Source organism: Blastomyces dermatitidis (assembly GCF_000003525.1).
Source record: "Blastomyces dermatitidis ER-3 genomic scaffold supercont1.8, whole genome shotgun sequence".
Lineage (NCBI taxonomy): Eukaryota > Fungi > Ascomycota > Eurotiomycetes > Onygenales > Ajellomycetaceae > Blastomyces > Blastomyces dermatitidis.
Window position 1 is genome coordinate 1,835,040 of NW_025544781.1, and position 27,889 is coordinate 1,862,928.

The following is a 27,889-nucleotide window of genomic DNA, read 5'->3' on the forward strand; positions in this document are numbered from 1 at the left end:
GGATCTTGTGCTATTTCAATGTCTAGCCTCACCCAAAAATGACAACATTTTCAAACATTTGAATATCGACGATAACTATACGTATGTATGTAAAGACCAAGACATCCAATTATATTCAGTTATTACGCGCGAATTAGTCCATACTCCGTCCCTCATGTACCACCTCCCTCCCTTTCCCTCCATTGTGTTGATACAATTTGGGTTGCCATCCAAGCAAAGCTGAATGAGAAAACAAAAGCGATCCCCTTAGTCTCTCAGAATTAGCTACGAAATGGAGATATGCCTTCTTTGCTCTGCTTTCACCCATTCATAACAACAGGTAATGCAGCCGGAGTGGTGGGTGCATTGGTTATGTTCCTGCTAAATGGTGTGGAGAGATCACCGCAGTGGCGACAAACGAAATGTGAAAAAATGAAACCCACTTTTTGAGTCCGTATAGATTCAAATATGGAACAATGCTGGATACGCAGAGAGGAGACACCAGGTAAATCCGAGGTTCAAGCCGCAAGACAAGGTAAAAAGGGAATAGCTGGCAGGAGATGTTTACGTAGCTCATCACTAAAATTCCTAGTTTCAACCACCTCAACTCGACCTAACTCACTTCCTCACTCTTACCTTGGTCACGTTTTCTAATCCCCTCCTGCTGCTTCTTCCGCTCACGGTATTGCTCCAGATTTGAAAGAATCACAGAGGTTGTTTGGCTATTGTCTTCCGCAGGGTGCGGAACAGCCTGGCCCCCTTCGATAACGCGGAAGGCACTGTGGAATGCCCATTGCACACCATGCTCGACAGGTTTATCAAATACGTAAGGCAGGAATGGGACGACGGCGAGACCAAGCTATTTTAGTAACAGTCAGCAATCATTGTATAGCCGTGTCCATAACCCATAATTGTAGAAGGCCTACCCCAATCGGCAACCACGTGCGAATCATAGTAGTCTTTGCCCCCCTAAAAGCACGCCCAGAGTATTTCACCACAGAATGGATCGTTAACGCAGGTAATCCCACACTAGCCAGTGCCTGGAAGACCGCCCGCTCAGCCATGACAGAGCGATAATCCTCTACCAGTGGAATCTTCGTCGTCTGCCACGGCATCAGGGTATCCTCCTCTGGATCCGGCCACGGCAGCGGATGCGTCTTGGATGCTGTCGAGTTTAGCGTTTCCTCCTGCTGGAGCTTGCGCCCGGCCATGGCAGCAACCTCCATATCCTCAGACACCTGTCCAGTCGCATTGCGATATGCGTCACATGCCGGAGCCAGCACTCGTCTGTTGCGCAGATAGGCTTTGTACCCTTCATTGGCAACATCGCCTAATATATAGGTCCAGGAGATACCGTATGCGCTGCGGACGAGCCAGGGGTGCGCGACGGGGCGGAAGGATTCGCCAATGTCGGAGGTATAAGCGACGTAGCGGTGTGCGGAGAGGAGGATAGTGCGGATGCGGTTGGTGTAGGCGGCGTATCGGTATTTGGTATCAATGGTATCCACGGAGCTAGGTCATTGTTACTTAGAGCTTTGTTTTTGGTTGAGGTTTTAGAGCGAGTGTGAGTGTTAGTTCCCATACTAGCCATCATAGAGCTGGTCCAAGAGTTCTTCTTCACGGTCAAGAAGCTTTTGCAGCTCTGGGTTCAGTTTCCGACGGCGAAGTTCAAGGTTTTGGCTATGAGATGCTTTATTTGTGGTGCCATCGTGGTTGTCATCGGTATGGGCTTTTTTTCTGATGCCCCAAGCCATGATATTGATAGACGTGTATTAGGTAGATTAGGTAGGTAAGATAGTTCCTGTATGAAGAGGGGGACTCAAGACGGTCCCTCTTCCTATGTGCCTGCGGCCTTATTAATACTAATACCTCATAGCCTGTAGTGAATGAAATAGAGGAGTGCACAAGCGGAGAAATATGAGGCTTTGAGCGGCATGCAGTGAGTATAGAGGGATCATCTCCAATGAACTATCATCTTCCCTATGATCGCGCAGCCCAAAGTAGGTAAATAGAGGCGAGCGCCGCGGGTACCTCTATCCAAGGTACCTCCAACATCCATTTCCACGCGTCATGGGTGGTGGCTGTGGTGGCTGCGGTACCTCATTTTGAAGTATCCCGCAAAAGCCGCTGAGGTCACTCTAGAGATCCTGCGTTTTCATTGGTTGATCGGCGGTTTTCGGCTTACAAGCGGTCACTAACTGCAATGGGAATAGTGTCATGTCATGTGAACTGAGCCTCCCAACCTTGGAAGTTGGAAGTTCTCAGCATCGTCAATTATTGATCAAGCGACTGAACATTGAACAAACACTCCAACAACTCCAGTCCCAGGACATCGACGACCGCCTCCATTGACTATCACATACCTCAATTGCAATCTCCGCTTTGACGATGGTCGTTTACTACACAGTTGCTGGCCGCCAAGTCGGCTCCCATGTCGTAAGTGTTCATCTCCCTTCTCCTTCCCATTCCCGCCATCAAAGTTACCAGCGCGTTGTAGCTGCGAGTCAGCATACATAACGTGCCCAATTGATAGCACACAAGTGAAGAATACAAGCATATATGAGTTTGGAACGTTATACTGACTTATAAACTTCCCTAATAGCTTGCCATGGCGACTCTTGGAGGCACGTTCCTCGCCACCTACCTCGCCCTGCCAGCGAAGACGGACAAGAAACAAGGTCCGCCCATTAAGGCCAGCAGCAAGGATGAGGAACAATTTATTCAGTACGTGTGAATCGCTTTTCGCCTACATATATATACACCTTCTACCCCGACCACCAGGTCCTAGCTTTCGCCAACCACCACCCGCTTGCTTCCAATTTAAAAAGCATGGATGAAAGTCATAATTCTAATAAGTGAATTGTAATTTAACACAGGGATTTCCTAAAAAACGTGGAGGCTGAGGAGAAGAAAGCGAAACAATAAATCAATACCTCCCAACATATTTTACCGCCCCTCTCTGTACTTAACCACGCCTTGTACGCCATATATCTTTCGCATCTTATATTCTTAGAGCTTTTCTCCTGGAATACTATCCATTTCTTTTTCCCTTTTTTTCTTTCCGCCTTGATGTGTGGAATGAGCCTGTCACATATTCAATTATAGAGAGGTGTGTGTGGTTAGAACATAGGCTTGGTGGGTGATCGATTGTGGGCAACTAGGGGAGTGGACAGCGCCGGTTCCAAAGGCTAACCCGGCAGCAGAAAGAGAATGACAGCTATGAATTAAGAGGCGGAAATAATATTCTGTGACGATACGGATGGATATGATGGGTTTGGTCAAGCTGCAAGCGAACAGACTTTGAATCCTAAACCAACCTTGCGTGATATCATCTCGTGCCGTACTTGAAACTGGGCCCTCACTTTCTTATTAAAGATATATGTCTTTTTCAGTGTCTTTCGTTTGTTATGACTTTACTTCTGGTATTTTCTTTGGTCCTCAACATTTCCCAATGTCCCCCTAATTGGACACCTCCCCGGTATGAAATACTATAGGTGTACTCCGTAGTTACTCTATACATAGAAAACTATAAAAAGTGTTGCACAGCACGTTGATCTATCGCCGAATTTTTTTATCTTTTCTTCATTATAGTTAGTGCAATTGTTCATTTACATATATTATCTGCAACGCTCGAATTGTATTGATGCGCAATCCCAAGCAACTACTGTACCCCAGTTCATCATTCATAAAAAAAAAATAAACAGTAATACGGAAAAGGTAGAAAGAAAACGAAGCCATCTAAATCACGGCCGTAACTCCACCTCCCCCTCAGGCTTAACCGGCCTGCCCATTTTAATCAAACCCGTCCTTTTCCCCAGATCCATCACAATACAAAACAACGTCGCGATGGAGCTATCCTCCGTGACCTCCCGACAAATACCAGTCGGGTAGCTCTGTTCATCCTTCAAAATCTCCTCAATCACGGCAACACTAGGCGGGCCCGCTGCTGATTTTTCCTTTACCAACTCCCTCACCCTCTTCAACCTGTCAAGGGTATCAACCAAATGCACTTTCCCCTCCGTGTCCAAATGCGGGCGGATGAAATGGTTGCTATGCGTGACGACACCCGCTACATCCCCTCCTCCATCCTCCTCCCTCTCTCCCATCTCCAGCCGCACGACATCCCTCGCCGAACACTCCAACCCAACCCCACCCGTCCGATCCGCAACGATGATATTACACGCAGCCGCAACGCCATATCGCTCCAATTTCTCCACGGCATCGGCGCGGGAGACACTGTCGAGAACCGCGCGCAGCGCGAGGTGGGTGGGCAGTTTGCCAAAGTCCACGCCGGCGGCTTTTATGGCGTTGAGGGTGACACCGACGCCGTGGCTGTTGAGGCCGATTTTGCCGATTATGCCAGCTTCGGTTATCATGTGAATTGTCGGGGCGGGAGTAGTTGTTCCTGTTTGGCGGATGTGGAGGGTGAGTAGGTTGGGGGATTGTTCGCGCTCCCACTGAAATAGAGTAGGTATGTTCTGATTAGAGTGGCTTATCGGGGGTTTAGGGGGCCGCCCGGATGGAGGGGAGGAATGCGGAGGGTTATACTCACATCCCAATTCTGAGCAAGGAAGCTATCATCCTTTGATTTCCAGGAGAAAGCCGTGCAGCCGTCGTTGAACATGCCATATGCGATCTCCGTGCGCACGTTCAGTGCCAGGATGGATTCCACAGGGACACCAGCTCCTTGGGCAATGCCTGCACGATTCAAACAATTTATTAGCTTCCCTAGTTACATTCTCGATCTTATGCATATGACAAAGGGAGAGGGGAGTATCATATTTATACTAAAAAGACAAGCAAAGGTGAAAAAAAAAAAAAAAAAAAAAAAAAAAAAAAAAAAAAAAAAAAAAAAAAAAAAAAAAAAAATCTGCACCTCGCATCTCCTGTATATATCCCGGAAACGTCGTCTCCAAAAACGGCACGAACTTGACCGCGGCATCGCATACTTGCTGCCAATCCATCAAACATCGCCGTTTGAATAGCCCTTCATAGAATTCAAGGCTTCCAGCTACCTGTTCTCGTGCGTGCTCGCCATGTTGTAGCCCTATCTGTTACGCAACAAAACAAACCGAAGGAGTTGAGGCTTTGTCAGTCTCCGCTGGTGTTTCTTCATGGAATTTTTTTTTTGGGAGGGGGGGGGGGGGTTTATACCTCATAAGAGTTCCCTTCGCAGGATATAGAAAGCATGGTTGCGATAGATCCAGTGGATTCGACGGCCTTATCTTGTTTTGCTTCTTTAAGGTTGTTACAGATGATGGATTTATATTATAGATCTGGTGGCGTTTAGTTAAATTTTAGCCTAGAAATATAACTTTATCACCACTTGAATTGGGAGTTGAAATCTGGCGAACAACAAAATCCACAATACATATATCAAATGCTTGTGCCAGAGCATCGTTCGTGAAATATATTATTCTACTTCGCTGGAGGCAAGAATGTTTGCTTGCTTTCCAATTCCCCGCATCGGGATCGTTATCTTATCAAAGCTCGGCCCAGACATTCCCGAATCCCGAGACCGAAATGCCGGCTCGGGAGCAGTAAGGGGGGCCAATTCCAGCAACATTGTTCTTTATACAGCAAGACATTTATAAAAGGGGGTATTTAAACCCCTACGCATGACCTTTCGTGTTTTATACAGATTATTAGCTGCATGCCCGGACTGGATATGGAAACATTCAATGGAGTTGGCGCCAACCCCGGTTTGATGCTTCGACAAGTTGATATCTGCTTTGCAGCCTCTAGCGGCTACATTGTCTCCCAAACTAGTTCATTAGAAGAATTTAGCATGTCATTCAGTTATTTTCTTCAAGTTGTGAGCCTGATAGCCATAAATATTAACCAATGTTCTGCAGCTAGAAAGTATTTTAGGGGTTGGCCTTCCGGAGCTGGAACCGTCAGAGATCGGACGTCATAGATGGTTGGGACGAGATAAATCCTCACCCCGTATATGATATCTTTTCAGCTATAAACACAATATGTAATGGTATATTTAAAAGATTGATCAGCGCCGCACTTTCATGGCGCAGGGCGCTTTTGAAAATGCCATATGTTTCGGACATAGAACCTAGTAAAATGCACTAATAGGGAGAAATCGCTGCATCCACCTAACAAGATGATATTAGCTATCGCCTGCTGGTCCTTGAATTGAGATCACCGTATCATGGCAATAGCGATCATGGTTTCGAATCTCTCTGTAGCAGAGGAGCTGCTGCGATGCCTATTAATAGGGCAACAAAAATGGTATCAAAAGTGCATTTTCTCTAAAGATAGCGACATAACATTGGCTACTATGGTAACATTTAGCTAGTGTGCGTATATTCGAGATATACAACCGCAGGGCTATTTGGAAAGACTGCCGTTTTTGTACACGCTTCCGACTCGGCTGAGGAAAGAAGCCAGTTATGCGCATCTGGCGAAACGAGACCCTTGAGGTCGGTAGATTTGATGCCATCAAATGATAAACTAGGCCCTGTGGAGATCTGATAAAGAAAGGGGCGATAGGGGCTTGCAAAGCCGAAGAAGGGAGAATCAGACCAGAAGAAAAAGGGGTTGTGGGCGATAAGAGCCGAAAAAAGAGAGAAAAGGACAGGGAGAAAGAATGCCAATCATGATTCTGAATCAAACGCGTAGCCTTCTCAATGAGGGTGGCTAAAGCAATGAGATGATATCAAGACTTTTCTTGACATTCTCCCCTGACGTATATGCAGTGCGTGCTGTGCAAGAAGGGCATCCATCCATCACTATCACAATGAACAGTGCATATGCTTTCCCATTAACCACTAGGCTTAAAGGAGAAAATACAATCGCAAAACAAGAAACTAGGGGAAGGGGAAGGATTACAAATATCTTATCAAACGGGCGCCAACCATCTGATACACGTCGCCCATCCCTGCCTTTCACTTTTTTGGTCATAAAGGGGAGGTTTATCCTGGACGCATATTGAAGCTAACAATCCCCATACAAGGTCTAGGAATACTGAGGGGTGAGAGCGCCTGTGTTTAAGCCCCTTAACCACTCAACCAGCTGGGTCCTTTTTGATGGTAATGCACACATTTCCCAATATTTAAAGGAATAGATTGTAATGTAAGTGAATGTGTGTTTTGATATTGTTGCGGTGTTGAAGCAGAACTGGAAAAGGGGGTTTTGTATCATGTGACTTCTTGGATCTTTGGCAAGCAATCAAGTTATCTCAGCAAGCTCAGACGCTTCTCCAGATATTCATTGCTGTTTTAACACTGGATTGATGATTATGTCATGAGCTAACCTCAAATAAGCAATAAGCTAACCCAAATAGTAAAATCAGGTCATGTGAGTGATGATATCTTGCAAAGTATCTGAGAAGAAACAGTTCCTGATTGTTAGTAACACAGGAAGGATTTACTCAGTACTCTGAGTATGGAAGAGAATTTCAACTCAACTTCATAGATTCATCATTTCTGTATCACCTTGAAACCTTAGAATAACAATGTTCTCGCGATGTATCTGATTTTTATATTCATATCTCAAGTTCTTAGAATAGAAGTATCATCTCAAAGTTGACCAGTGTGTTTTTGAACACAGGAATTTTGATTCAATTTCTCATACAAAAAAAAGCTCTTAGAAATTCTGAGATCAAAAAATATGATCATTTTCAAGAGTATACATCTATCTTAAATATAGATTTTTTTGAAATATTAAAGAAATATTTCTATTCTTCTTCTCTTTAGCTATAAGCTAAGGTGATTTTCAAATCTCAAAGATATGTGAGTATATAGTAATAGAAAGTCAAAGTTGAAGAATCTGAAAAATCCTTGTAAATCTCAGGAATCTCCATTGAAGATGGAACCATTTCTTCTCAGACCCTCTGGCGAGGATTGCTCTGAGCACATGACTTGTATCAAAAGTAGGTTAGTGTCATGCTGGATTAACTAGTTAATAATAATGCTGCAACCCGTTCAAACTGAGCCAGAGGGTCTGAGCCCGCTGAGATAACAATCAAGATAAAAAAAGACTAAGTGCTTTAATGAACAACCAATCTACAATAATTAACAAGCAGTTATTTATGTTATACAACTGGTATCTACAATCAACTGGAGAACAGATAAGAACCCCATTTGCCTAAATTCACCAATTGATAATCATTCATCATATGGAATTTCCCAATTACCTGCCTTACCAACATCGCTCATGAAACTCATTCCTTTCCCTTTACCTCTCACTGTCGGCACTGATGTCGTCCATCTCCCACGGATCAGCCGTCTAATCAACCGTCCAACTTCTAGAAATGGCAGTGGACTTAAAGCTACCACCACCGCCACCACCGCCACCACAACCTACCTCGACAGATTCATCCGTCGCATCCTGTGCGAGCAGGAACTCAAGGACTTCCACGCGAAGTTCCCACATCATATCGCAAGTACGGAAAAGTTGACAGCGGCGCTGCCATCTAACCCTAGCGCCAATAATATAGAGATGGCTAGATGGCTAGCTGGTCGATTTGCCGCCAAGGAGGCTGCGAGGAAAGCAGCCCCCGGTGGCGCCTCGACGATAGGTTGGAAAGATGTCATAGTTCGCGTTGACAGGGAGGGGGCAGGAAGTGGGAGCGTGAAGCCGGAAATAATATATTTGAAGGATGGAGGCGCGCACGGGGAGGTAGGCCAACTTTCCATCTCACATGATGGCGATTATGTGTTTGCGACGGTTCTTGCGGCGACTACACCTCCGACTACACAGCGCCCCGATGGTTGAAATCTACGTGGGAGTTGAAATCTACGTGGGATAAACGTTTTCTTCCTCAATTTAGGAAATGAGGACTATTCTATAGGGATGAGACAACTGTCTCAAGCTGGTCCATGCAATCCACATTTGAGAATGCTCGATGCTATCGTCACTGTGACTGAAGCCATCAAACAAGGGAATACATTGCAAAGGAGATGATACCGAGCACCGCTGAGTTCTTCTCTCAAAATGGCAGGGTTTCTTACGATTTTTTGGGGGAATGAAACTCATGGAACTATCCTGATGCGATAGAGACATACGGCTAAGGATATAGACTGCACTCGGAGGGAAAGTTAGAAACCCTAAGCTCTGCTACCATCCCCGTGTCGACGTTGGGAGGAGCTTATACCGAGGACATAGCCATCAACGTGGAGTCTTTATCGACGCGCATTTGGAATACACACACGTTGACTTCAGATTTGACCGTACCCCCTTTATATTTGGACTACGTCCAGGGTTCAAGCACCAATCGAATATACTACTACCATACCATAATTGGTCCTAGAAGAATTTGATATCTGTAAAATACTAATTTGTACCTATATTCGTGATTTCGACATTTTACAGGTCACCTACGACCCTTTGCCCAACGAGAGTCCTCCATTTATAGCTAAGCTTGTACCTTGTGGGATGGTTTAATCTTCCTAACGTCTCGTGCCTGTCGCTGGTGATATCACTATACCTGGCAGAAATCAGGATGGAAGCTCACTTGGCCAGGCGTAACCATACTTCAATGCCATCGTCTCATTTTTGTGTAGATTGACAGTTCATGTGTTTCTTAACTTTTGGGCTTAATATCAAACGTCCTCGCATTTTTATTTTTTTACCATAGTGTCTAATATGCAACCCACGGTGAGATGGAAAATAGTTTATCTTAGCGAATTGGAATTATCGCCCTTTTAGTATTGTTGTGCTCTGCCCACCAGGCGTCGTTGAGGGTTAATCCTTCAACTTGGATGACCTTCTCCATGTCCTTGCGACCTAGTATAGAGGAAAGTAGCTCCGTCTATATTGAAGCGGATGTATATAAACTCAAGCCCATGCTACGCCATATTTGATGGTAGAGAATTTCCAACGATTCCAACGCATCGCTTGCGCCTACGATTGGGCATAATTGACAGAGCCCCTTCGCTTCGAGGTTCAGCACCTGTCCACCAGCCTGATGAACATATGGCTCAAGGTACTCTTGGCAAGTTAAATTTGAAGAAGCAGACCGGGGCAGTAAGCCCAGCTCCGAGCATCTTATATCTTTGTTAGCAAGGCCTGTCGACGCCATCCCGCTGATTACGTAGGTGAGCACGGAGATTCAGTACATGAATATCCAGAAACCCGATAGCGCTGGGGGTGCGACGAGGATGCTGCGAATTACGGTTAATTAAGTAAATCAAAACTAACGTGGAATATATAGCATACAAGAAAAGGTGATGATTGGTAGCTTTGGAAACAACTGATTAATATCAACTGTTGTGCCTGTGTCCTGAATTCCTGCAACAACCAAGTGACAGTTGTTGCAAAGGTACAATAGAAGCACCAAATTAGCAAAAACCATCAGAATACCCTTTTCATCTGAAACATCTCCAATAAATGATAGTAGTAGACGAATACTATCACAGCAATCATAGCCTGTCAGGGAAATTCGGCGACGGTCGTCGAAGAAAGGTAGGTTTTCCAAGGATACGTCTTGGAGAGACACTTGCGAGCCTCAAAAAGTGCGAAAAGTGCCCGGCTACGTACACACGTTACCATGAGAAGCTGACTTAGATTGGGTGAAAATGATTGTCCAGGGAAATATGGAGAAAACTTGATCCCGAACATCACACTCTATAATATCTTTGAGTAGAGGCACAAAGGAACCCGCTAATGGTGTTTAAGGTTCTAATTGTAGCCACTCAAAATTGAGCCATGTAGGGTACCACATACCCTCCTTCTGCGTGTCTGATTTCTCGGGGCAGTTGGAAAACTTCTCCTTAACCCCCTAATATGAGGTTTAACGTTTAGTTTGTCGTTGGAACTAGCCTGAGAGCCGGTCACAACCCATTCATGAAAAGAATATGCATGTGTACACCGGATGAAAAAGAAAGAATCCTGGTATATGATTTGAAAAGCATCCCCTTTGGCAGCAGGATCTTGAACTCAGTTACAGACGGGGCCAATATTGATATGGCCTGCGCTGAAGCGCGTATTAAAGATTTTCCTCCGTCGTTTCTATGTAGCATCTTCGTTGTCCATAAGAGTCCTTAGAAATTCCCGTAGACTTTTATGCTTCTCAGTCTGGTATGCCGGGTTTATCTGGTACGGCATATTGGGGTCATAGACCAGAAGAAAATGATCTTCCATAGGCCAGAAATCCAAGCAGAAAGCGACTTTCAAGTAAGAGTCCGCTCTTTCGGATTTCAACCGCTAGGTACATTCTGACGAAGTGTGGAGAGAGGCTTCTAATAAGAAAGCACACACCAAGTGGGATGTGTCCAAGAAGCCAATTGAGCCGCGGCATAGGCTTTTAGTCCTATTTAGACGACGATCAGAACGCTCAAACGGATTGGCGCAGTGGAAGCTGGAGGGGGAGAAGCAGGCTCACGAGCCTCTCGAGCCTCTATCGCTGATCAGGCCGCACATGGCTACTTCCGTAAGCTTGATGGGAAACCCGTGCAGTAAAAATAACCACTGCCGGTCCGCACGACTCGCCATTAGAGTCGGTAGCAATAAAAGCACCCTGTTGAAGTTAGCTTTGCAGCACGGTTACACCATTGAGTGGGAATAAATGAATGAGCTGGGCGTTGTAAAGGCTATAGATAATGGAGATATAGACAAAGCTCTCCCATATTTAGCTTGCATGTTTTTATCAGAAACAATCATCTGTACTCTGTACCGTGCAGTGTAAAACAATCCCTGAATAATATCAGCTGAAAATCGGCGTTGTGGTTGTACCTGAGATCTGTCATGTGATCGGCAAGCCACCCGTGGACCCCGCCGAGGTAACTACCCGAGTTGGATAAGTTACTTACCGGAGCCGCCAAACGTGTGGATTTAGAGCATTCAAGGGGTCGATATAAACAACAGGAAACTCCCAGGCTATATACCCTTAAACATATTCTTTCTTTTCGCCAACCGCCGGCAAAGGACGTGTTCCGTTTTCCATTTTCCGTTTCCTTTTTCCTCGAAGACTACCGAAGTCCTAGTTTTCTACATCAGTAGCAAGCGAGATCATTGGTCCGAAGATATTAGCTCAGGGAATTGGTAAGTTAGCTGAGCTGAGTGGTCGCCTTGGTTTCTGTGTCTTGAACTCTTGATCCGTGATATCAAAAAGCGCCCGTTTTTGTTCTTTCGTGTTTTAGCCGTGAGAGGTCGAGTGACACAGACGTGCTGGGAGATACCTGGCCGCTGACTGCTGGATAGATTGTTGAAAGACCGACGCGCTTCAATTCTTTGCTGCCGTGAAAGCATCCGGGCCGCTCTACTGCAGAACAATACCCGGAAAAAACATTGCAAGAGGGAATCTTGAATTTTCCATTAAGCTCAGCATGCCGTTTTCACATCATAGCCATTCCGGCCAGTTCTGCGAGGGCCACGCAAAGAACTCGCTGGAAGATGTCATTCGGACCGCCATCTCAAAGAAGATGCGCGTCTTTGCTTTGAGTGAGCATATGCCGAGAGAAGAGCAGGATTTTTATCCGGAGGAAGTAAGCTTTTCTTTTCTTGTTTTTTTTCTTTTTCTTTTTCTTTTTCTTTTTCTTTTTCTTTTTCTTTTCTTTTTCTTTTTCTTTTTTCTTTTTTTCTTTTTCTTTCTTTCTTTCTTTCTCTCTTTCTTCTGTGCATCTGCGCCGGATGATTAAATGATGATCTTGATAACACAAAAAAGATTCCTTTGGCTGACGGGTGGTATAGATTGAAGCGGGTGGCACCGAGGCGGCTCTAATCGAGAATGAAGCCGCATATTTCAAAGAAGCCCAGCGTCTACGTGAGAAATATAGCTCCGAGATAAATATCCCCATTGGATTTGAGTGTGACTGGATTCGGCCGAGTTCGTTGACGTGGATCCACAACTCATTGGCCATGCTTCCATTCGATTTCTTTATAGGTTCGGTCCATCACGTACACACTATCCCGATTGACTATGATGTCCCCTTTTATCAGAAAGCAAGAGAGATTGCTGGGGGTACAGATGAGAAGCTCTTTGAGGACTACTTTGATGCACAGCTCGCCATGCTCAAGGCGTTAAATCCACCGGTTGTTGGCCATTTTGATCTGATCCGCTTAAAAAGTGATGATCCCGAACGGAGCTTCAAGCAGTGGCCGGCAGTCTGGGAAAAGATCCTGCGAAATTTAGACTATGTGGCAGGATATGGCGGGATATTGGAACTCAACTCCGCTAGTCTGAGGAAGGGAATGAGCGAACCATATCCCAAGGCTGAGATCTGCAAGGTAGATTCAAAATTCCGCACCCTTTCAAACGAGAAGGGAAGGGGGCCGAATGATCTCCGCCACGGCTAACTAACCAAAAAAAAAAAAAAAACCGTTGTGCTGTAGGAATTTCTCTCACGGAATGGCCGATTCTGCATGTCGGATGACAGCCACGGCATTGACCAGGTTGCTTTCAATTACCATCGTGTGCTCGAATTTGTAGAGCAGGTTGGCGTTTCCACCCTGCACTACTTAGAGTACTGCAGCGAGCTACCATCATCGAGCGACAGCTTCGATCGGAGGTTCCCTCACATTAGGCTGAACTCTATCAGTCTTGCAGATCTCAAACAGCTGGCCTTCTGGTCACAGCAATAACTAGTGGTAATCCCCGAAAGAAAAGGAAAAAAAAAACCATGACGACACCAAAAGACCCCAGTCCAACCCCAACCTGCAAACTACCCTTCCGTTCCCGGGGTATCCCGTCCAAAGCGGTGGCATATGCAAGCCAAAGAAACGTTCCTGGTTGCATGGTTTTCAAATCTACTGCTCAAATTTAGCCCTTAAAACAAAGTACAATGTGCCTCCGCGTCCTGGTTTGTGGAACGTGCTGGCATTCGCACAAGGTCTGAAAACGACAAGCTTGCATTATTTTTCTTCTTTTTCTCTTCTTCTTCCTTTGTTCTAGATGTAGATGACACAATACTCTACTCCGACTCAAGCAATAGGCCGGTCAGGTTCCTTATGTGGACGGGATGACTTGACCCGAACCTTAATATTTAACCGATGCCTTTATCCGCTTGCGTGCAACGCCATTGAGAAAAAGAATAAGAGAAAAAGCAATTGAGAAAAGAACCGAAAACAGCAGCTTGCTAAATTCCCACCGTTGCGAAAATCCCTGATGCCCCAATCCAGAAAACAACCATGCGCTAGTCTCCGTTCTTAGTGGGTCCGCTCAAATTATTCTTGGACGATCGTTGTCAGTTCCCGGGCAGAGCGAAACCCGCTGGCAGGATTTAAAAAAAGAAAAGAGAATAGAAGCGTGGCCAAATCATCACCCAAAAGTTTTGTATGCAGCTTATTAGCTACACACGAGTTACATGTGGTTAACCAAAGAATCATGACTGATAAAAAAAGCAACGGAAGATTTACCGATAGAGATATTCAAAACCGCCCACATGGGCATCTTCCTTCTCCCGGCTTCAAAACTACACATTACTCATTAGTTACCATCCCCTCTATCATGCTTGTTAATTCTCCGCAATCGGTTAATCCTCAGCTTCCAACAGCCAATCGGCGGAACAATAGGGAAAATGAGGTGTGTAGTTGTAGATGTTTTTGTAGCTGCGGACCTTCCTAATAAATGTCCTTAATCCCGCGGGGATATCTCATATCGACAGCCTGACCTGATTTTTCGATTATGATTTTTTTTTTTTTTTTTTTTTTTTTTTTTTTTTTTTTTTTAATAAAATGAAAATCAGGTATGTCTGTTCTAAAAGAGTCCATCTCCTGTTGGGCAATTGGCCGTGTGAGTCAGTCACTCGATCTCTTTTAACAGATATTAATTAACTTAATATTGAGAAAATATTGAAGAAATTGTAATTAAAATGAAAAAAAAAGAAAATTATAAAAAAATATATATAATAGAGATTGACAGTATATTAATACTATCAAATTTATGAGAAAACCACAGAAATAATTTATTTAGAATCTAGCTTCACTGAGTGATAAATTGACTAAATGTTGTAGATATAGAGATAGTAATAATAATCTTGTATTGGGCGGTAGCTTACAAATCATCTAGGCCCGGTTAACTTACTACTGTATGAGAAATGGATGATAAATTCATCGGGGAACCATCACGCATGCGTCCGTGAGAAAGCGCTGCTGGCTTTTGGCCCTTGGGAGGGGACGTGTTAGTTTTTAGTAGTGTGTGAGTGGAGACGTTGTGGTGATAATTGTTATAGGTTGGGCGCGGGGGGAAATAAATAATCGAGGAGGTTAAAGAGGTTGATAACATGGCGACGGAGAAAGGAAGGACACATATAATAATGAATGAGAAGGGGTTGGAGGAGCTGATTACGGATGTGCAAATTCTACGTGATGTTTGTATGTTTCTATATGGTTTATAACTTTCACTACTGCGTAGCCCTCAGCATTTCCTATAATTCTGGTGAAACATCTTCCTCTGAAAGGAATTTGTGTACAATCCTGGCTGGAGCGGGTTAGCGAGGCGAGGCTGAAGGTGTGGGTTTTCTTCCTCTTGGGCGTGGAGGGAGGGGTTATTCTGCTTTATTATTATTATTATTATTATCATTTTGCCTTTGCTGGACTCGAGCAAAACCTCCCATGAGTTCCCTGAGTCCCATCCCAGCTTAGTGCACGGGCAAAAATGTGCACGAAGAGGAATCTAGATCTGCGCCGAATCAGGACATGCGAGGAGCTTTGAGAATCAATTTAGCCTGTAATTATTTATCGCCATGGATAAGGATTTACGCATCCACATTATTGAGGGGTAGATTCGGACTTCCACCACAAGAAAAAAAGTCAGGCCGTGAGATGGAGAACGTTTTTGGACATGCACAGGTTTCATATCTCTGTGCTTTTGGTTTGGGCGAATACACAGTAACTACCAGTCTGAGAAATGGTCGTCTATAACCTGCAATGGTGCGGAATGGAGGATGTTGAAGACGCTTTGTTGACTCGCGCCTCAAAGGGAGGGGAGGGGGGGATGTGAGTGGATCGGCTCGGATCGACAGGGAAAAAGTCACAAGTAGATAATTAATTTTGAACTCTATTGAAATATTCCGTAAATCTCATGAGGACAGAGTAGTAAACTTGTCCATATAACTAACTAGCGATTCAAAGATATATCAAAGGGCCATCCTTCCGCTACCCAGGACATATTTCTTCCTTCGACAAAGCAAGTTCTCTCGTCCAAACGATCAAGGGCCAAGGGGGCGTGAACATTTAGGACTGAGCACTAGAGGAGAAGCGGCTTATCCTGTCAGGGCCTAACAGCGATGACTTTAGGTGGGTACTGATAGATTTCTCAAGTAACAAACACTCCTGGCTGTCAGCCAGAGTCCATGGATTGTTTCGCTTGCCGCTATAATTTTTCATCCTCCTCGGAACGGGACGCTGAGACATAAGAGATTGATGTGCAATATCTGGACAGGCGGGCAACAGTGGTGTTTACATGCCACACCAGGCACAGGGTCAAAAACGAATCACAATATAAAATTGATAAATAATTAAGTTCTTCAGATATTTGGCCAAGCAATCAGTAAGGGAGAGAGGTAGGCATCCTCATGGTCTTTTTCTGACATGTATTTTGGGCGGCTATTGCGAGAAATCGAAGCGTGAAGTTAAGAGATCAAAGTTGACCCTTGCCACTTTAGACAGTTCCGCGGGGTGGGTACTAGGGCCGGTTCCAATGATTGATGGGGATCATATTTTGTTCTTCTTGACGATTCTAGTTCTTGTATCAACAAACACACATCCAGATTCTGAATTCCGTACGGAGCCTTTCTACATAGTAGTAGGAGGACAATGTAACTGGAAGAGCTGTAACCTGGTTGGAGGTTTTCTTTTCTATCTAGCTTTGGTGAGTGTGAATATTGGTAACTAGAGTTCAAGAGGAGAGAAAGCAACCAACCCTGCGTACAGGGTCAACTAGCTCTAAGCCAGTGTCAACACTAATTCCTCGCAAGACACTAAAAACGCATCAGGCCCCTGATCTCAGTGATCTGAGCCTGAGAGTTTGGCTGGATCCTTGGTAGTCCTGGACACTAAATAGGAACAGGTGAGGCCTCTTTGTCTTTGGCTGGCGCTCAGATATCAAAATCCCCGAGTAACTTGACCCGACCGGTTTGAGGTTTATTGATGTGGCGCGTCTTCCCGGCGGTCTTGCAATGCGAGCCATCGACGAGAGGGAGGAGGAGAAGAAGGAGAAGGAGAATGTGCTTTGATCGATATCAGGATGGACATGCTGTCCACCACAGCCAGAATAATACGACGGAGATATAAAACTCCCGACTGTTAATAAGTGTCCATTTGCTATTGGGTCAAGCCGGCCTAATTTCCTCTGACTGGTAGGGTGGTGTTCCCGTCCAAACAGACACTTCCAGTGTCAGGTAGTTGGTAGGTACATCCACCGATTCCACAGGACAGGAATTGGGGGAGGACGTCCACAGCATCCACAACATCCCACAACGCCCATCACGCCCACATCATTCCATTCGTAGGCCTCCCTCCCCTCTCTGCCTCTCTGCTGTAGCCTGTAGGCGTTGCTGCTGGGGGTGTTTGCGATCGGGTCAGGGACGACGGTGGTGCAGCAGCGCGGCGCGATGTCCGCAGGGATGGCCAGATGGCGGGTGGATTACGTATGCAGCACTAGCTAATTAGCTAACTAACCAACTAACTAATTTGGGCGTTGTTTAGGGCTTGGACCGTGCAGGATCGATCCCGAGGTCTTTCTTCCTTCACCAAGACTGGAAAACTCACCACCAACCAACATCACCGCATCTACTACTACTACTCCCACCAGACAAACAGACAATGAACATTGGGCCGTCCCAGCAATCATAACCACGACACACAGGGATCAGCAGGCCTCTTACGGCTAGCAAGGGCGGGAGATAAATAACTCTCCCACTTCCTCCCCCCTCCTCTCCTCCTCGCCCTTGACTGAATGATTTTGATGCTGGTCGTCGGTCACTCGCGAGGCTTCTGGCAAGCGGACGAAAACTGCCGACTTTTGCTGAATCCTTGAGGACCACTTTTGGAGAGGGGTCGAGTCATCTAGGCAGCGCTCTAGACCTCGAAGCGGGGCATCTACTGGTCGAACCGCCCGCCATGGCCCATGAGGGCCCATGACCTGGCGCGCTCGTGTCTGTGGCGTCCGATCTACTGCACACCTGTGCCAAACCCCGTCTGTTGGATTTAAGGGTGTCAGCCTATCTGCAGAGCTTGCTCTCCACTAAAATGATAACTCTACCGCAGCCACTGGTCATTGGATGGTATTAACAGCCAAGCGCATCCAGGTGCAGCCCCCAATAAGCGTCCAGCCCAAGGACTCAAAACTCTGCATATCCAGCATGGGACAGACGATCGAACGCGACATCTTTTTGCTGCGAAAGTTGACTAATTAGATTTCAACGCGATTCCCGCAGTGGATTCCATCTGGAAACCACTGAGCTTTCAACCGGTGGCCCCAGAAGCTGACATTTCCCCGAAGCAAAACTCAGGTATAGAGGTGCTACTTTCGGGTTGAAAAAAAAGGTAAAAATTTAAAAAAAAAATAGCATGTGTGATGTGGCAAGCTGCAGCAGAATGGATTCGAATGGATTTGAGCTTCAATTCAATTGCTCGGAAGGCCGTTCCTTTTCCTTCTTCGTGGTCATGCCGTCTTTTCTTCTCTAGCATTTCATCCCGGATGCCTGTGACACCACACTTTAAAATTTTTCTTTTTTCTTTTTTCTTTTCCTTTTTTCTTCTTTTCTTTTTCTTTCTTTATTTTTTATATTTATTTTCTATATTTTTGCACTTGATTCTTCAACTGTGCCCCTTCGGATTTCTCCAGTTCAAAACAGGCGGGTTGATTTTGCCCCACCTCATCGTTCAAATTAAGTATATAGTGCACCTCCCCTCCCCGCCGGTCCCTGGATTTAGAGCTCTCTGCCACTTGACACTGTGAGCTTCCAATCGTTTGAATATTCGAGACATTCGTTACTTCTCCTTCAGCATTTGTCCTAAAGAATCCACCAGCTCCTCCATTTTATACGCCTAAAGATTAGATATCGATTTGGACAGTTATCCACTGGGTCTTTCGCTATGGGTGTTACAAAGACAATACTCAAGGCCGGCAACGGAGTCGACAAGCCCAAGACAGGGGACGATGTTGTGATCGACTACACAGGATGTCTCTATGACCCGGCGGCCGCGGATAAACATTACATGGGAGACGAGTGAGTTTTGCAACCGATATGGAAAGACCGATGAGCTTAGAAGCAAGGCGAAAGGGAAGCAAGAACATCGACTTTACGCTGACCCTCTAAATCCGGGATAGGTTTGATTCATCCAAAGATAGAGGGGAATTTAAAACTGCAATTGGCATTGGAAAGGTCATTCGAGGTATTTGCGCCATTTCTGTTTTTTTGAGTGGCGAGTTGTTCTCCAAGCACGCTGGATCACGAGCCACTCCCCATCGAAAATCTAAATTCATCACTCTGGCAACATTTCCGGCTGATCCTTGGGCCCTACACAATTAAGGCTGGGATGAGGCGGTTCTGAATATGACGCTTGGCGAGAGGAGCATCCTAACTATCACCCCGTAAGTCGTCTCGTTCCCCGGGTCGTTTTCGATATGTATGGAAAGGAACGCAACATTTGGTCCAATTACCGTCATTTTCATGCAAGGAAAATGTCTGGCTAATAATTTCCGTTTTGGGCTTTGTGCTACAGAGACTACGGGTATGGTGACCGGTATGTTACTTTTTCATTTATTCGTTATACCATCCTTGCGCAAAAAGAACAGGACCAAAAACAGACCGGGAAAGAATGTGACAATTACAGCCCCTCCATTCCGGCCCCTGTTCATTCATTCATTACTCGTCCAGTGTAATGGAACATGGCTTTTAAGTTCAAAGGGATGGGAACTTGAAGTTTATATCAGATCACTGACCTTTCCTTATCATTGGCGGCCTTCTAGTGGTTTCCCAGGTCTAATCCCACCAAACTCGACTCTCGTTTTGTAAGTACCAGACAGGCACCCAATTTTTCTCTCATCGTTCTTTTGCCAGTTTTCCCCTTGTCGTTTTGGCATGCATAGTTCACCGCTCTTCGTTCCTGAATCCTTTTTGGATAATTATTACCCTAAGCCTTATTTTCGTTTAGCGGGTTGCTTTAATCCGGCTTACGGCAGGTCCACTTATCCGGGTTGGCGTGCCTGCAGTGGAAGCTCCCGGCCCCTCCGCCTTTGCTGATTTGTTGAACATTTGAATACGACCTCGCGCCATCCAGCATTGCATTTCGAGATATCTTCCCCCCAGGCTTAGCCAACCAATTAAAAGCGAGAACATAATTGCCCGCTAACGCATTCTAATTCTATCACACAGCGAGGTCGAACTCAAGGGAATCAATGATCTGCGGAGTTGTTAAATTGGGACAGGCGATGGGGTGGCGCCAACCCGACAAATCGAGAGAGATGTTTGAGGACTTGAGCCCACGGAACAGCCCTCCGCGCCGGAAATTTTTTATTCTCGAATGCTTCCCGAACCCTTCTCCCATCAAACGGGCGTCCCACAAAATCTAATCCGCATCCCGCCTTCCTACGTCCATTATCACACCATTCTTGCGTCGCACCATACCTTTCTTTGCTCGTTGCCCGTTACTCTGCGTTCCTTGATCCATTATTCGCTACTCGACACAACAAAAGAACCTAAAAGAAAAGACAACCTATATATACTTCGACTAGACAAAATCGGCTGCATGATTCCAAAAGCAGGCAGGAAGCCAGGACAGGGCACGGGATAACAAGTAATGCATCTCGCGAACTAACGAATGGAGTCCTGCAACCGCGGCTCTCTTTCTCCTATATTGGTTTTCGTTTCGCCTCCTATTAAAGAAGTCATCGAATAAGATTTTTGTCGTGGGGTGTATCATTTTTGTTTGCCCAAAGGAGTAGCTTCTGCGCGTTTTCGCATTTAAGAGAAGAAAAAAGATTCGATTATACGGAATTTTGGGGGGGGGGGATTTTACTTTTTGGAAAACAAAAATTGGGGGTTGGAGGATCCATTGCTCATTGTTCTGGCAATTTCTTTTCTTTTCTCTCTCATCGGCACCCCCTCTTCGCAGCTCCTGATTTTTTTTTCTCTCTTTTTGCCCTCTTTTCTCTCTCCTTTTTTTATTTTTTGTGTTGCACCCCCGATTATCTTCGTACCCTTTTTAATGACCCCCCCATCATAATAATGTCTGGTTTTAAGCCTTCACTTACATTTACACTTAAACGAATGTTTTGCCCTAATGCCCTCATGCCATGTCTACGTCGTCGCCATGTTTTCCTTTCTCCTTTTCTTTCTTGCTTGGTCAATTTTTTGACCCTTTCACAAACCCTTAATGCCTTATACGGCTTCCATTCATTTATTCTTGACATTTTAGCTTCTTTCTTTCTTTTACCTGTTTTAATTTTTAAACAAAACAATTTCCGGGTGCTTCTCTTGTTTCGTTTTATCCCGCTTCACCTGCCACCGATTGATTACCTGTATCCGCCTCGTCTTGCTTCCTCTACTCTTCCTATTTCATATTATTATTATTATTCTCCTTCTTCGTATTATTTTTAGGGAACTTTTGAGCCATAGGCTCTCCTAATCTAATCTTAACCATCTTTGATGCGATTTCTTTTCTTTCTCTTTCCTTTCTTTTTTTTTCCCCCTTTAACGCACGGAGAACGGAGACAAAAAAAAAGAGCTCTCGGCAGTTTTTTCCAAACATGGTGGGTGGTTTGTGTGAATGATAATAGATAGATTGATAGATGCTGTCGGCAATAACAATCTCTCTTCTTCTCCTTCCAACCGCTTAGTGGCCTCTTTTAATTATTCCAACATGTTTCATCATAGTATACATAGATAGTTCTCTCTTATTGTCTAGCCGTTCATCCTACATGCATTCAACATTCTACGCAATTTATATAGATATATGTATAATTCTTTCATCTCATGAGGTGGAGAAAAGCATGGAGCATGGATACATGACTTACATATAGTAGTAGTATGAATAGAAAGAAAGAAACAAGTTTTAAATATGCCAATCAGGTAAAATCATATATAATATAGAGAGCAAAAAAAAAAAAAAAAAAAAAGAAAAAAAAGAAAAAAGAAAAACTTACTTCTACTCATAATACACATACGACACACATACAGTTTTTTTGTTTAGTTTTCATGAACTAAATAAAGTAACTAATAATAATTAAGACATACAAAAGAAAAGAAAAAGAAATTGAATTACACAAAACTCATGATGAAGACAGAAAGTATGAATGAGTGAAGAACAAAGAAGTTTTTAAGAAAAAATAGTAATTAGCTCAGAGTTGGAGTTAGTTAGACATGAGAAAACAAAGGAAAACTAAAAGGAAAGAGTAAAGCAAAGGGGTATAAATAGAAGAAAGTAATATGGTGTAGTAAGTAGTAAGTGATAAGTAGTAAATAAGTAGTAATAAGTTGTAGAAAGAAACATAAAAAGAAACATTGCTGGTGTGTTGTGTTGTATGGTGTGAGATTCTATACATATTGCATGTTGGCTCTGCAACCTTCTTCTTTCTACCTGAGAAAGATTTGATAGACAGATAGATGATAGTAAGGGAAAAAGCTGACATGAAACCATAAAACAGAATTGAACATTGAAAACCCTGTAAATTTGATAATATGCACAAGTTTTTGTGAGTGTTAAGTGTGGTGTGAGATATTCATTATGCATGTAGCAAGCACTGAGGACAAAAAAATAGAGCATAGGTTAAGGAAGGGTACACAACCAGTATAGTTAAGTTTGAAGAAATGATTTGAAAATGAAGGGGAAAAAAGGAAGACAAAAAAAGGATCGATTTGGCTTTAGACTGCGTATTTTGCAGTTCCTTTTTTTTTTTTTTTCACTGGCCACTCTTCCTTGTTTCGAGATCTCCTCGTGCCTTTTATGTTTTTGCTTCTCTTCCCTCTCCGCTGACAAAGAACGGAATGAAAAACGGTTGCATCTGTTAGGGACCGCGTTGGAAACGGTAGCGGGAATTCCAAAAACGCCGCACCACCGCTTTGCAACGTTGATATTTCCGTCTCGCGCTCCGCGACTCGGCCAATTGTAGTTGAGAAGAAATCGGCCAATTGCAATTGAAGAAAGACGGCGGAAGTGCTGGAAACGAAGAAGGAAAAACAAGAAAAGAGAGAAGAAGGCAGCGAGAAAAATAAAACCAAATCTCACAAGGGATCCATTCCCTAATTCCACCCAAGCGAATTCTCAGCCATGACAGGGGCACTGATCATCTGATTCCGCCCGCTCCCTGATCCACTACTGGTGCTCTGGCTATCTCGTGCACCATATGGGGTTGGGCTTGTGTACCCATCCGAGCGGCCACCACTCATCAAGGCATCCGTGGCAATCGGTCCAGCAGCACCACCGGCAGCACCGGCGATACCAATTTGGCGCATACCACTTGTCAGTGAGCTTGTGCGGCGGTGGAGCTTGCGCCTCTTGCGGTAGCGGCGCGCTACGAAGAACATCGCCGCACCATACAAAGCTGCACCACCAACGACACCAAGACCAATTCCGACGGAGGTCGCCTTGACACTGGAAGAGCTGCCTGAGCCACCAGGTCCCTCAGTTTCGTCGTCACCTCCCTCGGAACCCCCTCTGCCACCGCCAGGGCGTCCAATGGAACCGCCGCTGCCGCCGTTGCCTGGGTTGTTTTCCTGGTAAATTGGCCCTCCGCCTGGCAAGAGAGGAATGGAGGGGTCGATCATGGACATGAGTTTGGCAACCGACGGGTTGGAGTTTTGGTAGATGAGCGAGTAGGGGCTGTGGATCGCGACGGATAGTTCGTCGACCAAGTGCTTCGGGATATACATAACAGCTAGTGTAGCTGTGTACTGGAGAGTATGCAGCGCGCCATAGGGCTGGATGGATTGCATGATGACAAGATCGGCTGCAACCTGCAGACCATAGCTAACGCCGATGGGAACATAACTGAAGACTTGAACATTCGAATCCCTGTTTGAAACAACAAGCCCATAAGGGAGCGAGCTGTTGAACCCAATCTGAATCAGCCTCGAGTTGGCTGGTGCCTTAGGAATGCCCGAATCAGGAGAGATAATTCGAGGAAGGGAGGAGGGCTTGTTCGTTTCCGATGGGTTTGGCGGGACAGGGGTCGGTTGGAAGACAATACTGGTCGGGATTACCATCGAGGTTAAAGAATCGGTAGAGATTGGCTTCTTAGTTTCCTTTGACGACGACGATGGTGGTGGCGGCGGCGGCGTTTGAGTGGCCGAGGAGGTCGTGGTCGGCGTTACACTGGTAGAGTTCTTCGGTGGAACCCATCCTGTCGGGCGGTCTGTCGGATTGGGGAAAACGCCAGACGGAGTGGTACTTGGAGTGGGTATAACAAAAGTAGAACTGCTATTCTGGGACGGGATCGGGTCCGTGGATTTTGGGGGCAGCACGGTGGGTGTTGGGAAAGGTGGAAAAGTAATTCCGCCATCTGTGGTATTGCCAGGCGCCGAGGTGACCGGCATCGATGCCGATGGGCTCGGCGTTGGGGTAAAGATCGGCGGAATGGTGATGGAGGGAAGATTGAGGGTGGGGAGATTGAAAGTGGGAAGATCGCTGGAGGAGGATGGGAGCGGTGTCAAATCAGTCAAATCAGACCTAGTGCCGGAGGAGGTCGAATCGGTAGCTGAATCAGAGCTTGAGCTGCTCGATGGACTCGGGAATAGAGGGGGTAGGGTAAGAATTGGGCCGTCCGTCGGTTCGGATTCGGTTTCGCTCGCGGTTTGGGTTCCCTTGGAGCTGTCACTGGTAGTGGTACGGCCAGTGCCACCAATGGGTGGAGTGGGGGTACCAAGGCCTGGAAGCTCAAGGGTTGGGAAGCCCTCTAACAAGCCCTGCTTACTGCTTGATGAAGAAGAGGGCGACGGAGAGGGTGTTTGAGCCGGGAAACCTGTCGCGCCACCTTTGTGAAATGAGACGCCTTCCGTTCCCGAGATTGAAGCGGACGGAGGGGCAAATAGTTTGGGCAGTCCAAGGTCGATTCCGCCCAAAGGGGATGAGCTAGGGTTGTCTTCAGGGTCTTCACCTTTTGGGGTAGCGGAGGCGTTCGGGAAGCTTGTATCAACAGTTGTTGTGGACGTGTGGCCTCCAAGCGTGTACCGTTCGCCATCAGGACCTACGTAAACAGTGACAGGGATGATGACGACAGTAGGGCCTGGGTCGACTTGCGGAGCGCGCTTCTCTGCTGGAGCGGCAAAGCCATAGTAGCGATTAGCTTCTCGTGGAAAGTAATACTTTGGTCGACCTTGTGCACCAGCGTTAGCGGTTTCGCATAGGGGAGCCAGTGAGAAAAAGGCCGCTAGGATAGAATATGTTGTGGCCCGCATATTGACGGTAAGTTCCGTCTAGGCCAGCGTTTTCTCGCTCTTGGTATCGTGAAGGGCCTCCAATAGATTTGTCAACGCTGTAATCCCAAATTAGACAAACTAGAACTCCAGACGTGGGTTCGAGGCAATTGTCTTACAGTTGGGCTTTGGACAAATAAATGAGTGTATACGACAAATAGATGTCGAATGTTATTGTTTCTATTTGTAAGTTAGCATCCAGAGCGTCTTTACTTGAAGAAATAGGAGAAATCCAGATGGTAAATATATAGAGCAGCAGAAACAAGGCAGGATCATCACATTGATACAATTTATCTGAACAAGAGAAAAATTGCAGCAATCAACACATAGACAATATTTCGGTGAAGTGATAATCAGCAGGAGCAGGGACTGAGATACATGATAAAGAGAAAAATAGCTTACCTATCAAAGGAGCGGAAAGGGACAAATGTCCCAGAAAAAAGAAAAAAAAAAAGGAGTGACGAAAAAAGCTGGAAGTTACAACTTCCTGCTGCAATAAAGGCTAGACTACTGAGTAGGGTATAAAACTACCGCCTCGATCCTCGATAGCCGTGGTGGTTATGCAGAAAAATCGCAGAATTCGACAATCTGCGCGGGCGCAGTGGAGGCTGGAAACAAAGGTTCGTTTCCGTTTGTATTGTTCGAAGATCAATCCCCTTTCCAGTTCCCTAGGCATTCATATCCCGGAGTCAAGCAACGGACTTTAAGAGGGAATATGGAGAGACCAGGCAATCGATTATTTTGGCGAGTCCTTGAGGGCATCCAACCCAGCTTCGTCAGGTACCGCGTTGTATATAGTGGCCGGTTCGATAGACCAAATAATACAGTGTGACCGGCACGTGCACACACACACACACACACACACTTTTCCCAAAAGTCTTGTCTTTTCTTTCCCTTGTCTTGGTTTTTTCTTCTTTTTTTCCGGCAGTTCCTCTTGTCGAAATATGGCTATTCCAACTCAAATCAAAAATATTGAAAATAGTATTTTCTCTTTTTTGATTTAGATTTAGACAAGATGGAAGAGAACGTGATGGGATCCGCGAGTAAAGTAGATTCCCTTTGGGAAGACTGAGGGCGACCGATACTATTAGAAGTGTATATATATATATAGAGTTCGACGTGGGTTATGGTGAAACGAGCGGCACCAAAGAACTTTTTTGGTATAGGAGTGGCCGGACGCAACGAGGTGAGTTTAAACGGGGGAGGAGGAGATCTATCTGTCCATTGTTATTATATTTGGTAGTGTTTTCTTTTCTTTTCTTTTCTTTTCTTTTCTTTATGAGTTGAGTTGAGTGGAGGTTCGTCATGAATAAATACATTGCGCAAATTGGGAAGGGAAAGTGGAGGAGGAGGGGGCTGACGAGGAAAAAGGGGCAAGGGAAACAGCACGCACGAGAAAGGGATTGTCGGATCTGAAGAGGTCGCTGGGGGGAGAAGAACGACTGGATCGTCGACAGTCGACGCAGAGGATGGCGACGGAAGAGGAGAAGAGGAGAAGAGGAGGAGAGGAGGAGAGGAGAGGAGAGGAGGAAGTGAAGAGAAGATGGAAGATGGGATGAGTGAGATTTGGGCGGTGGAGAGGAGATGAGATGGGGGGAACAAGGCAAGCGCCAGCGACATGGTATTATCTCATACATACGGTACGGAGTACAGAAAATAATAATCCTTATACGAGGCTGACAACAACATTCTGTTTTTAGGGTTCAGGGGCTAGACCCACAAATTTGCTACCCACCCCGCGTGCCCAATCATAAAGTTACCATTCTCTATAACAGGGATAAATTACCATCCATACCATACCAATACGAATCCTGTGAACAAGGAACAAGGGAACAAACAAGAACCACCTTAGTTGGTGATATTAAAATTGCACACGCCCCCTGCACCATCATAATACAATAATTACGCTTGTACATGTACAAGTATTCATAATAATAATACCCCTGCATCTACGTAATCCACCTGCTCAACGCCGGCCGCTTCCAAGCCAGAGTGGCCCACTTAATCCCGCGCCAACCTAGCTACAACGGGACATGGGCCTCAGTCCGAGGTAACACTCAGATGACGCCCAGATGACGCCAATGTCATCCCACATGCGCTAGACCAGGGGCCGGTATTGTCCTATATTGTATCACTAGTGCTCCGTACAAAGGTACTGTATGGTTACAGCCTTACAGGAAGAACTTTAAAGCCATTTTGAGTTCAGGAACGGAACCTTGAAAAATGCCAAAAGCAGCCAATCATAATCAGTCAGAGATGGAACAAAAAGAAAAATGTCTGAACTAAGAGATGTAATATGTAAATTATAATTAGACTTCAAAATAATTTATTGAAATCTTTAATTAAACTCTTATATTATTGAAATTAACTCTGTAATTGATTATATCATTAAAAGTTTTTCTCAGTAGTAATAATTTTATTTATTTATTATTTTTCAATTTTTTCTGTATAAAGTATAAGTATTAATAAATATACTCCTAGCTGGCGGGTGGGTCGGCTTCGCCGCCCCGCCATGCCTCTTCGGGTATGGCCTCTCGTCGCCTCTGGTCTAGCGTCCACATTTAGGGTCTAGTGCGTCTGCCTTGCGTTTAGCGCTT

The 27,889-nt window shown here is 45.3% G+C and overlaps 8 protein-coding genes across 8 annotated transcripts; 4 read left to right on the forward strand and 4 right to left on the reverse strand.

The window, feature by feature from the left end:
* Window positions 1–25: 25 nt before the first annotated feature.
* On the reverse strand, window positions 26–2,074 carry BDCG_07338 (uncharacterized protein). Its single transcript, XM_045423137.1, has 3 exons — window positions 1,564–2,074; window positions 906–1,491; window positions 26–838 (listed from the first exon to the last, which is right to left on the reverse strand). Exons 1-3 carry the CDS (start codon window positions 1,731–1,733, stop codon window positions 593–595), a joined length of 1,002 nt encoding a protein of 333 aa, XP_045278597.1. The 5' UTR covers window positions 1,734–2,074; the 3' UTR covers window positions 26–592.
* Window positions 2,075–2,200: 126 nt separating this feature from the next.
* BDCG_07339 (uncharacterized protein) lies at window positions 2,201–3,694 on the forward strand. Its single transcript, XM_045423138.1, has 3 exons — window positions 2,201–2,415; window positions 2,582–2,703; window positions 2,856–3,694. The coding sequence occupies exons 1-3, from the start codon at window positions 2,368–2,370 to the stop codon at window positions 2,902–2,904; spliced, it is 219 nt and encodes a 72-aa protein (XP_045278598.1). The 5' UTR covers window positions 2,201–2,367; the 3' UTR covers window positions 2,905–3,694.
* Window positions 3,528–5,513, reverse strand: BDCG_07340 (acyl-CoA:6-aminopenicillanic-acid-acyltransferase). The gene is made up of 4 exons (XM_045423139.1): window positions 5,134–5,513; window positions 4,856–5,030; window positions 4,532–4,677; window positions 3,528–4,436 (listed from the first exon to the last, which is right to left on the reverse strand). The coding sequence occupies exons 1-4, from the start codon at window positions 5,167–5,169 to the stop codon at window positions 3,723–3,725; spliced, it is 1,071 nt and encodes a 356-aa protein (XP_045278599.1). The 5' UTR covers window positions 5,170–5,513; the 3' UTR covers window positions 3,528–3,722.
* A 5,551-nt stretch (window positions 5,514–11,064) lies between these two features.
* Window positions 11,065–11,500, forward strand: BDCG_07343 (uncharacterized protein; the record flags this gene model as incomplete). Its single annotated transcript, XM_045423140.1, has 2 exons — window positions 11,065–11,109; window positions 11,144–11,500. 2 exons carry the CDS (start codon window positions 11,065–11,067, stop codon window positions 11,498–11,500), a joined length of 402 nt encoding a protein of 133 aa, XP_045278600.1.
* Window positions 11,501–11,646: 146 nt separating this feature from the next.
* On the forward strand, window positions 11,647–14,535 carry BDCG_07344 (histidinol-phosphatase (PHP family)). The gene is made up of 4 exons (XM_045423141.1): window positions 11,647–11,976; window positions 12,136–12,419; window positions 12,625–13,161; window positions 13,267–14,535. Exons 2-4 carry the CDS (start codon window positions 12,261–12,263, stop codon window positions 13,513–13,515), a joined length of 945 nt encoding a protein of 314 aa, XP_045278601.1. The 5' UTR covers window positions 11,647–11,976; window positions 12,136–12,260; the 3' UTR covers window positions 13,516–14,535.
* A 780-nt stretch (window positions 14,536–15,315) lies between these two features.
* On the reverse strand, window positions 15,316–18,262 carry BDCG_07345 (uncharacterized protein; the record flags this gene model as incomplete). The annotated part of the gene is made up of 3 exons (XM_045423142.1): window positions 15,316–17,532; window positions 17,795–18,072; window positions 18,256–18,262. 3 exons carry the CDS (start codon window positions 18,260–18,262, stop codon window positions 17,359–17,361), a joined length of 459 nt encoding a protein of 152 aa, XP_045278602.1. The 3' UTR covers window positions 15,316–17,358.
* Window positions 18,263–18,972: 710 nt separating this feature from the next.
* On the forward strand, window positions 18,973–20,452 carry BDCG_07346 (peptidylprolyl isomerase; the record flags this gene model as incomplete). Its single annotated transcript, XM_045423143.1, has 4 exons — window positions 18,973–19,106; window positions 19,208–19,272; window positions 19,603–19,623; window positions 20,256–20,452. 4 exons carry the CDS (start codon window positions 18,973–18,975, stop codon window positions 20,450–20,452), a joined length of 417 nt encoding a protein of 138 aa, XP_045278603.1.
* A 1,384-nt stretch (window positions 20,453–21,836) lies between these two features.
* On the reverse strand, window positions 21,837–26,988 carry BDCG_07347 (uncharacterized protein). Its single transcript, XM_045423144.1, has 4 exons — window positions 26,686–26,988; window positions 25,695–26,505; window positions 25,412–25,472; window positions 21,837–25,351 (listed from the first exon to the last, which is right to left on the reverse strand). The coding sequence occupies exon 4, from the start codon at window positions 25,272–25,274 to the stop codon at window positions 23,121–23,123; it is 2,154 nt and encodes a 717-aa protein (XP_045278604.1). The 5' UTR covers window positions 25,275–25,351; window positions 25,412–25,472; window positions 25,695–26,505; window positions 26,686–26,988; the 3' UTR covers window positions 21,837–23,120.
* Between the last annotated feature and the right edge of the window lie 901 nt (window positions 26,989–27,889).

Bases quoted from the DNA above. Each gene is read 5' to 3' on its own strand.
- BDCG_07338 (XM_045423137.1), bottom strand. From the start codon at position 1,733: ATGGCTTGGGGCATCAGAAAAAAAGCCCATACCGATGACAACCACGAT. The intron at 1,492-1,563 runs GTATGGGAACTA...ACAATGACCTAG, and splicing joins GACCAGCTCTATGATGGCTA to CTCCGTGGATACCATTGATA. The intron at 839-905 runs GTAGGCCTTCTA...TTACTAAAATAG, and splicing joins GCACGTGGTTGCCGATTGGG to CTTGGTCTCGCCGTCGTCCC.
- BDCG_07339 (XM_045423138.1), top strand. From the start codon at position 2,368: ATGGTCGTTTACTACACAGTTGCTGGCCGCCAAGTCGGCTCCCATGTC. The intron at 2,416-2,581 runs GTAAGTGTTCAT...CTTCCCTAATAG, and splicing joins GCCAAGTCGGCTCCCATGTC to CTTGCCATGGCGACTCTTGG. The intron at 2,704-2,855 runs GTACGTGTGAAT...AATTTAACACAG, and splicing joins GATGAGGAACAATTTATTCA to GGATTTCCTAAAAAACGTGG.
- BDCG_07340 (XM_045423139.1), bottom strand. From the start codon at position 5,169: ATGCTTTCTATATCCTGCGAAGGGAACTCTTATGAG. The intron at 5,031-5,133 runs GTATAAACCCCC...GTTGCGTAACAG, and splicing joins GCGAAGGGAACTCTTATGAG to ATAGGGCTACAACATGGCGA. The intron at 4,678-4,855 runs GTGCAGATTTTT...TGAATCGTGCAG, and splicing joins ATATATACAGGAGATGCGAG to GCATTGCCCAAGGAGCTGGT.
- BDCG_07344 (XM_045423141.1), top strand. From the start codon at position 12,261: ATGCCGTTTTCACATCATAGCCATTCCGGCCAGTTCTGCGAGGGCCAC. The intron at 12,420-12,624 runs GTAAGCTTTTCT...CGGGTGGTATAG, and splicing joins AGGATTTTTATCCGGAGGAA to ATTGAAGCGGGTGGCACCGA. The intron at 13,162-13,266 runs GTAGATTCAAAA...GTTGTGCTGTAG, and splicing joins CCAAGGCTGAGATCTGCAAG to GAATTTCTCTCACGGAATGG.
- BDCG_07347 (XM_045423144.1), bottom strand. From the start codon at position 25,274: ATGCGGGCCACAACATATTCTATCCTAGCGGCCTTTTTCTCACTGGCT.